Source organism: Poecilia reticulata, chromosome 7, assembly GCF_904066995.2.
Source record: "Poecilia reticulata chromosome 7, P_reticulata-male-v2, whole genome shotgun sequence".
NCBI classification, from domain to species: domain Eukaryota; kingdom Metazoa; phylum Chordata; class Actinopteri; order Cyprinodontiformes; family Poeciliidae; genus Poecilia; species Poecilia reticulata.
This window is the reverse complement of record NC_088836.1, coordinates 15,574,796-15,584,693: the sequence shown is the minus strand read 5'-3', so window position 1 is coordinate 15,584,693 and position 9,898 is coordinate 15,574,796. Positions and strand designations below refer to the sequence as shown.

Sequence of the window (9,898 nt, the reverse complement as noted above, 5' to 3'; positions counted from 1 at the left end):
GCTTTTCGACGTAACCGCCATTAAGTTAGCGCGCCAGCTGAGGAGCTACGTCATTACCTTCACGTCCCTAGCCAGTATGACAAGACGTTTCGGTATTTAATAGTGATCTCTCAACAAATAAGTCTTTGTTCATCTCTTAGAATTTACTGCAACTCCAGTAGCAGATGGTTTGATGGATTTAAAAGCAATTATATAAAATGATTGTCAGCACAAGCAGCTCGAACTAGCAAAAGCGGGGTGACTCACAGATTCGGATCAATTGAATGGTGTCGACATCCTGAATGTTGCTCCGTCTCGTGCCTTTCCTCTGAAACAGGGATGCTCGAGTCAAATCCTGCAGGGCTTCGATCCCTGCTCCTACACGCCTCAATCAAAAGACCGACTTCTCTCACTAGCAGTATTGATCAAAATCAATAACAGTACTTTATGCCAGCTCTGCATAAGCATAAGCTACACATTTGATCCAGGTGTGTTAAGAGGAGGAATGCATCTAAAGGTTGCAGGGTGGTAGCTCTGGAGGACTCGACTCGACTAAACTACCAGATGTTTCCCCACACCGAGCCTTGTTTAAATTCAATGGTGCCTCTCCACTGTCACCATGTCCTTGCTCAGACAGAGGGATTGCTGCAGCATCAGTAGCTTGATACAGAAACAAACAGAACATAGATAAAGGTAGATCCTATGTAACTGGTTATAAATGGGACCCTTGTTTTGCAGAAGGCCTTCAGATCACATTTGTTGAGAGTTGTTATATAAACTGAAGCCCTAAAAATTGATCAAAATTAAAATAAAAACAAGCATTAAAAAAATTTTCCCAAAAAGACGGAGATTTGAGAAATAACCCTTTTATTCAGGTGACATGTTCTGTAGTTTATGAAGATATTTTAGGCGAACACTAACAAATTCGGCATATTTATTAAAGAAGAAAAAAAAACTTTCTAGAAGCAAAAACACTTTCTAGTTTGGAAGGAAAATAAAGCAGAGGTCAACTCAGTCTGAAACATGTCAGATAAAATATCCAAATCCTCCCAATAGTGAACATAAATCACTTGAGTTTTTAAACATATCAAGGATGTTTGGTTTCTAGCTGAATACGTCTGTCCATCAGGTTTCACCTCATTCAGCTTTGCGGCATCCCTCGTCTGATCTGCATGGTATGCCGTCACATGACGCTGTATGTTCACCCTGTAATGTGCCAGAAAAAGGTTTGAACCCTGCCTGACCTATTGGCAACCTGTGGACTGCAAGACGATATGCCATGTCATATAATCATCCAACTTCATAAGAGTAGAAAGAGAAATTCACTACATCAGAGTGAATGTCCAAGTCTCTTACTTTCATGGTTTTAGTTCTAGAAAGAAAGATAAATTGGCGTTTTCTGAGATGCAAATTATATTGTTAGCAGTTGAATCCAAGTGAACAAATCAACAAAGGGATGGAAATTAACACACACATGTTCCAAAAGTAAAAAAATCTATTTTATTATAAAGTCCATACATAAATTTAACAATTAATTAGTAGTAATGGTCATTAAAAAATGTCAGAACAAATTTTTTTTATTAGCTTTAATAATACCGATAAAATCGTCCAAAAACCAAACAATTGCAGAGAGTTGCTAAGTTTTCACAGTGTTGTCAGAATGAAGGTCATCCCTCATGTTGCGAGTCAATCGGGACAAATCTCTAGAAAAACAAAAAAGAAAACATGCCGATATTTAATATTTGCATATCTGTCAACAGAATATGAACATTTATTAGGTATGCATTTTTGGAAATAGTTTAAGAATGCATGTGTTAGATGAAGCTTACATTAAAGTTTGAAAATGCAACAGGAAAGATAAGAAATGCATCAGCTGTGTGTATACTGAATGACACCGATCATACAAATGCAAAATGTGACGGTGGAAAAAAAAAAAGCTGCTGAATGACTTGAAAACTATAAAGTACATATTTGGATTGTATATTGCCCTCCAAGAAAATTTGATTAAAAAAGGCATCAACTTTCCATTGAGCCTAAATGTGTCAAAACCTGATCTGGGAGACTTTTTCAATTGCTTTGAATCTGCAAAGCAATTCGCATTTTTTATCAGTAAAATGCTAAAAAAGGATTCACCTTTAATTCATTTTTTTTCTTACTACAATCTCAGGAGACTTTACTACTTCACTTTAATACCACCAACAATGGTAGTAAACACAGTTTAAACAGTCATCCATCCGGTCATATGCTCACCATTGACTCCTCAAAGTGCAAAACGGAGGCCAACGGGTTTCCACAGCGAGGATGGACAAACCCGGAAGCACCTGGGACAGACACCGAGGTGTAGGTCGCGACCTCCTCGTCCAATCGCAACTCCTCCAGAGGAGGAAAGCGCTTTCGCAACATGGCCACTGCAAGATTCAGAGAGCAAGGCTTCTGAGTGACAAAATCTATCAGAGGGTAAAAAAGAAAAAACATGTTAAGCTCTCAACAGTAGGCATTATGAATCTTTATGAGGTGAATGAAGGGTCAGTGGTACCGCTGTGCAGCCACTGAATGACAGAGTTCCTCCGGTGAGTCGGCTCCAACACGTCGCTCTGTGCAGTTGTGAACTTCTGTTCTGATAAAACTTGATCCCGCTGGTCTGAGGCTTCCTGGTTCTCAAACCGCGGGGCTCTGATCAACTTTTTACCAGTCGAGAAAAAAATAACAGACTCTCTTGGTGGAGCGTGGAGGAAAGTCTTCATCTCCTCCACATCCTCTTCGTTAGGCCTCCTCGTCTCCGCCTTCTCCTCTGTAGGAGCTTTATTCTGAAGAAGCGAAAACAAAATGAGTTAAACCTTTGATTTAAATGCACAGGATGTCAACTTTGAATGTGAAATTAATTTCATACAGAGGAGGATGGAACAGAGACCTGCTCAGATTTTGCTGAGGGATTGTTGTCCGTCCCAGCTGTGACCTGTTCATCTTCTGGATCGTCAAATAACTTCTGGACAACTTCCTGCCAACACACAGTCAGATGAACCCAGTCTCGTACTGTGTGCTTATTTCCATTAATGCTGAGGAACATGGCTTGAAAATAAAATCTCTGATTTTAATCGTACTAGTTACCAATTTGGTAAATTTTTTTAAAAAGAAAAAACTACATTTCAAAAATTGGCTTTTATTTTAATCATCCCTTCTGTGAGTTCTCTTCAATTCAGTGTTCAAATAAACAGCTATAAAACACACTTAACAAGATGTTAGGCCTTAGGTGTGAAGATGTCACTCTGAACTATGGAAATTCATGGAGTGCATTGTGGGGAAAAAAAAAAAGAAATTAAGATTTTGTCCAAAAATAAATTATTCAAAAAAAGAAAATCTGGGTAATCAATAAACTCATTTCATCTCCCAACTCATTTTTTAATTAAAACTAACTATTTGTAGTTTCAAAAGTTACAATAACATATTTCTAGATTTAGGCAGTCGCATTATCCAATGTTTGACAACCAATATCAGAAATCGCTTTTATTTTATAATTGTACTGATAAAGAAACCAACCACTCCAAACTTTTATGAAAGCATTCATCTAAAAATCAACAATGTCAACCTTTTCCCATCTTGATTGCTGTAGGAGCTTCATATGTAGGATTAATTTGACCGTTTTACCTCCTGACGTGGATGAATGTTCCTTTTGTAGCTTGAGTGTCCAACAGTGCCGCATGGAGACCGATACCATTTCTGAAAACAGAAGCAGCAGCACGGTGAGGCGAAGCTTCCTGAAATATAACCAGACCGACACGGCGAGGTATGTGCGTACAGACCATGGCAGACATGGGCTGCTGTTTGGTGTTGCGGACTCTCTGTGGAGTCCATTTTGTCTTTGCCGTCTCTTTGAACTCTGCTGCCGAGGAGAAAAGAGAAAACTCAGCCACGTCAGGCTGACCAGGACAAACCAATAGTGAGGGAGCATTAACGTAACAGTGCTGCACCTTACCCACAGTAAGACTGGTTGAATCTGGACAACTTTTCTTAACAAGCACTCTTTGAGCCTAAAAATGTTAAGAATTAAGTGAGGCAAATGGTCAAAAATCAAAGAACCTGGAGATAAACTGCAACAGGAATGAGAACGAGCAGTGATGACATGAAGTTTATTGTGCTCATACAGTGTAGATTGAAGTGCCTCTGCCAGGTGGACACACTGAATTTCTGGACATGGCATCCTTCACGCCCTCGTTCTGAAGGATGCTCCGCAGAGCGGCGGCGTCGGGCGAGAACGCCACTGACCTCACCGATCCTGACAAACGAAAAGAAAAACTCAGCTAAGAGCATTATGGCAAAATAGATTTGCATTTCAAGAGGTATTGCAAATACAAATCCAAGAAATGTGGCATGCATTTGTACTTGACATTATGAGTAAATACTGTAAAACGCCTTTTGCTGCAATTTCCAACTCTTTTAGGAAAGGTCTCACTTATCCAGCTCCAGTAGTGAAGCACTACTGCGCTGCAACCTTTAAATACATCCCTGTTGTGATCAAATCGTTGAATTACCTTTTTGGCATGCCATCAAGTTTGGCAAAAGCTCGTTAACGATTCATTTGATTCACAAGTGTCGGAGCATGGCTGCATCTACAACTGCAGGACACTCACCCTGGAGGACTGGATTTCATCAACCTTACGTCTTGTTCTAAATATCCGAAACTGGATACGTTTTTATTACTTTAGGTGCACGACGTAATCATCAAAATACAGACCCAATATCTCACCTTTTGCTCAAAGAATCCACAGAGCACAAGCTTCACTTTTTGAATAGCCAAAATAAATTAACTTTTAAATTGTAATCCAACTGACTGAGATCTCTAGAATCTCTATGCCACCAAACATCCGACTATAGCATACACCTGGCCTGTTTAGTGGCACTGATCAGATGCCATGAGGATTCAATATTAGTGCAATTCAAACTAGTTCCCATGCAATATGAAGAAAAAGAGACCCCAGAACTTAAAAAACAAAACACTTAATCGTTTCTTAGTTGCTTCATTGTTTCTTCAGTTCTGACCTGCGAATGTTCCCTCTTTTTGCTGAGTCTTCTTAACAGACACTCGTTGAGGCTACAAACAAGAAGAATCACAAGAGTGTGTAATATTTCAAATTTCTGAGCACCAACAATAAAATTCAGATGGAAATATTTAGGAATAAGGTCAAAGATGCAGTAAAAGCAATAATATAGTTCCGATATAAAAGCCAACTCACTAGGTAGTTGTATTTTTTGGAGCGTTTTGGAGTAACAAATGGTCGACTTGCACGGCCTACGCCCTCGTTCCGGAGGACACTCAGCAAAGCCGCGTGGTCTGGTTGGAAGTTCTCACTTTTTTCTGAAATAAAAAGCAATAACGTCTCCTAGAGCGTAAAAAAAGCATGCCATAAATGCGGAAGACTGTTTTCCTTATTGACAGTGGTGATAAAGAAATTGAAAACGGTGAATTCACTCTTCTACAAAATAATAATAGTAAGTTGTGTAAGACATCAAATAAAATGTAGCACTCTTAAATGAAAATTTACATGAAAATCAGAGTGAAGGAAACACTCACCACTTAAAGGATTTGAACAACTGGCCTGTGCGGTCAGTGATGCAGTCGGATGAGCAGCTGAAGTCTTTGGCAGGTCCAAGCTGACCTCTGGATGAAGATGAACTTGGTCTGAGGCGACACTTACATTTTGATTCGCCATCTTACCAGATGTGGATGTAGGATTTTTTAAATGGGCTAAAGTCTTTAATTTTGGACTAGGCTGCCTTGAAATGCGAGTTGCATTTACTACCGTCTTTCGAAGGGACTTCCCTGAATTTTTAACCGAATCTTGATGTTTACTGGCCGTTTTGAATGAGATGTTTTCAGGCTGATTCCCCAAAGTCCTTGATTGAGGGGCTGTTAAAGGTTCACAGCTTTCAGTTCTTCTTGCGGTTCTCCGCTGTGAGATGTTAAATGGTACAGGGCGAGTGCATGCCTTCTTCCTTGTTTTACCCTGCAAGAGAAAAAAATAAATAATTAAAACAACAATGATGACATGAAAGAAAACATGTTGAACTGAGAAACTTACAGTCAACGGCTTCTCTTCCCACTTGCTGTGGGATTCCTTGAAGACAAGGGGCGCCTGGAGTTTCAGGGACTTTGCGAGCACTGGGAGCCGGCTCCCACCTAGCTGGAAAGGAGGCTTTCGTCCAGCTTCTCCAGGATCTTTGTTTTCCACGCCTTTCTTTGAAAGGTGAAGCGAAGACATTCCTTCGGAAAGCTTCGGCTCTGGCTGTTGAATGTTGTGTTCATTCTTCATTCTGAGTGGGGAAATAGTTGGAACTAAAATGTTGCACTTCTCAAAATTGCATCTCTGCTTCCACTCACATGATATAAAGAAATATTATCCGAGTGGCAAACATCTGTGTAGTTTGACTGCATGCCAAGAAAGCAGCTTTACCATCTGATTTAGGTGTGAAAGACCAAGGCACATCTAAAAGTTGAAAGAGTCTGGCTTTAAAAGCCTGATGTTTGAGATTCCTGCTGTTAGACCTTAAACAGATACATTTGTATCATACTGGATAAAAAGGAACTAGACAATTTGCTGATTCAGTCCATTTTGAAGGCAATTAGTTGCAATGGATTTTATTTAAGGATATCGGGCTAAAGTGATATGAATATAAATGAAAGCTACACTTTTTATATTTTTACTGTAAAACAAAAAACTTGCATGGAACCTTAAAACTTCCCAGCCAATAGCTACTTTATGTTGGCCTATTGCATAAAATTACTGTAAAGTACATTGAAGCTGGTTGTAATGTCACAATTTCATGAAAAGGTTCCTCAAGGGCCACTGTCCTGCAGCTTTTAGATGTGCCACAGGTAAAAAACACTGGAATGAAATGGGTTAATTACCTCCTCCTTGTGTAGATCCAGAGCCTTGCTAATGACCCAATTATTCTATTCAGGTGTGGTGCAGCAGAGGCACATCTAAAAGCTGCAGGACAGCGGCCCTTGAGGACTGGAGTTTGACACCTGTGCTGTAATGCATTATACATTTCTAGTCTGTCTGCTACTGTAGAGAATTAAAGTGTAAAACTACAACTAGACAAGGTATTTTAAATGACACTATATATATATATATATATATATGTGCAAAAATCCCTGAGAAACATTAACATCCGAAAAGCTGCAGGTCCTAACAATATTCCAGCAAGGCTGATCAAAGAGTGTGCAGACCAGCTAGCCCATGTGCTCACTGACATCTTCAATACATCACTGTATCAGGCCATTGTCCCTTCATGTTTTAAGTCAGCTATTATTCCAATGCCCAAGAAACCAACCATCACGTCTTAATGACTTTTGACCCGTTGCATTAACATCTATCATCATGAAGTGCTTCGAGAGAGTGGTTAACGGTCATATAATCTCTATACTGCCTCCATCATTTGACCCTTTCCAGAGTGCATACAAATCTAAGCGCTCGACTGAGGATGCCATCTCCACTGCTCTTCGTCTGAGCCTGGTACACCTGGAGAATAGAAACACCCACGAACGGATATTTTTTTGGGACTTCAGCTCAGCATTCAATACGATCATCCCCCAGGACTTGGTATGCAAGCTGGTCCCCCTGGGTTTCAATACTCCACTGTGCAACTGGCTGCTGGACTTCCTCACGGACAGAACTCAGTCTGTCCGTGTGGGTAATAACACCTCCAATATCATTTCTTTAAACACTGATTCCCCCCAGGGCTGTGTCCCGAGCCTCCTGCTGTTTACCCTGAAGACCCACGACTGTCGTCCCAGGTTTAACACAAACCACCTTATGAAATATGCAGACGACACAACAATTATGGGACGACAATGAAGTGAACTACAGAAAAGAGGTACAACATCTTGTGGACTGGTGCAGAATAAAAAACCTGCTCCTGAACATCGACAAAACAAAAGAGATCATTCTCACATTACAGACAACCTCAGCAGGACAACTCGCATCGCTTCACTGGTGAAAAAAAGCATAGCAGCGTCTGCATTTCTGAGACGAATGAGAAAAGCTTCGCTCCCCACTCCCATCCTCTCCACCTTCTACAGAGGAACCATTGAGAGCCTGCTGACCAGCATCTTGTCTGGGTACTACAAGGCCTCAGACTGGAAGTCGCTGCAAAGAGTGGTGAAGACAGCTGAGAGGATCGTTGGGGCTCCACTCCCCCCTATCCAGAGCATTGCACACAGACGCTGCTTAGCCAGAGCAAACCAGATCCTCTCTGATTCCACCCATCCTCTCCATGGTCTGTTCATCCGCTTGCTGTCTGGGAGGAGAGTCCGTAGCATCCGCCGCAGAACAGCCAGACTCAGAAATAGTTGTGTCCCACTGGCCATCAGATTGCTCAACAATCCCATCATGAAGACTGTTTGAAAATAGTAATTATTATTTGCATATTATTTAATTATAGGTGCACTTGTGTTTTTGTGTGAGCTCCCGTGGCCAAGCGATGACATTTCATTGCCAATTTTACTTATGTTTCTTTGTGCAATGACAATAAAATAAGTCTATATGGGTAGAAGCCATTTTAATTTGATTATGTTCTATAACAACTTTCAAGAAAGACTTCTAGTAACCCTCAAAGTACAAATTTTCAGAATATCACCAACTTTCTGTTGCACACCACCTTTGAAATGCATATGCATTACAAGAAAACGTGTTTTGGATAAGTCACATACAAATGTTAGGAGGGGAAAAAGTGAATGAGGGGGCCTTTATATATATCTTACCTTAGAAAATCACTGCGGATTTTATTCTGAGTTTGTTGACGAAGGACTGGAGAAGAACTCATGATGCTGATCGGGGTAAAAACACAATCTCAGGATTTGAGCAACTAAAAATGGGAAATAGAATAAAATATTTGAGCAGTAAAGCATAAATACCCGAACACTCTTTTAAAGATAGAGAGTATAAAACTGACAATGCTAACCAACAAGAAAAAAAAACTAAATACATGTAACTAATATTATACTTGTGTTTTTCAAAGAAAAACAAATATTGCCGACAAGGCTAACAATAAAGCGAAAACACATTAAATGAGTGTTGTGAAGAGCCAGCTAAAATATTAGCAAACAAAGAAGCTAGCTTTGACCCAAACAGAACGCTACGTTTAAAGCATACGCTACACAGGACCGAAAGCTAGCTGCTGCTTCTTTCAGATACATCTAAAAAGCCTATGGTCCTTTATCAGTCGTTTGAAAAATGAAATAAACCCTTTCAAAGACAGCTTATTCCTTACTCCAAATTGGTTTGGTTTACCAGACGTTTCGTGCTGATTTAAAGCTCCTTCGTTCCGTTCTGTCTTGCTATGAAAAAGGCCTGTCGACTTCCTGGACCATAAACAGTTTTCAAAAAGCGCGCTTCGTCATTGGTTAAAAGCAGATCCCAAATTGACCAACGGCTGTGAGGGATTTGGTAATAGAACAAAGGGCAACCAATAAGCATCGGATCTTCACAAACAACTCCATGGTAACGACGACAAGGTTGTTTTACCACGTGACTAATTTATTTTTTTCCGGGAGACCCGTCACTCTCCATCTCCCCCACCGATAGATAGATAGATAGATAGATAGATAGATAGATAGATAGATAGATAGATAGATAGATAGATAGATAGATAGATAGATAGATAGATAGATAGATAGATAGATAGATAGATAGTGAAAACATCTGTTATTCTGTATTATTTTAAAGAAGCAAATTCTTGCGGATTTGACGTTACCTGTTTGCTTAAAAAAAGAGAAAAAAACAATATAGGCTTTGAAATTAAGAGTTAAGAGATGACATTTAGATATTTCTACCGAGAGGCAATTAGAAAAAAAATAATAATAACTTTAATACATCTACTGATCTTTTCAAACAAATAAGAACTTAAGAACAAGCTCTGA

General features: G+C 39.8%; 1 protein-coding gene across 1 annotated transcript; it reads right to left on the bottom strand.

The window, feature by feature from the left end:
* Positions 1–1,465: 1,465 nt before the first annotated feature.
* On the bottom strand, positions 1,466–9,288 carry troap (trophinin associated protein). Its single transcript, XM_017305587.2, has 14 exons — positions 9,270–9,288; positions 8,741–8,806; positions 6,057–6,288; positions 5,549–5,981; positions 5,211–5,332; positions 5,017–5,068; positions 4,122–4,252; positions 3,953–4,007; positions 3,780–3,859; positions 3,625–3,696; positions 2,870–2,977; positions 2,516–2,786; positions 2,230–2,426; positions 1,466–1,682 (listed from the first exon to the last, which is right to left on the bottom strand). Exons 2-14 carry the CDS (start codon positions 8,800–8,802, stop codon positions 1,647–1,649), a joined length of 1,851 nt encoding a protein of 616 aa, XP_017161076.2. The 5' UTR covers positions 8,803–8,806; positions 9,270–9,288; the 3' UTR covers positions 1,466–1,646.
* Between the last annotated feature and the right edge of the window lie 610 nt (positions 9,289–9,898).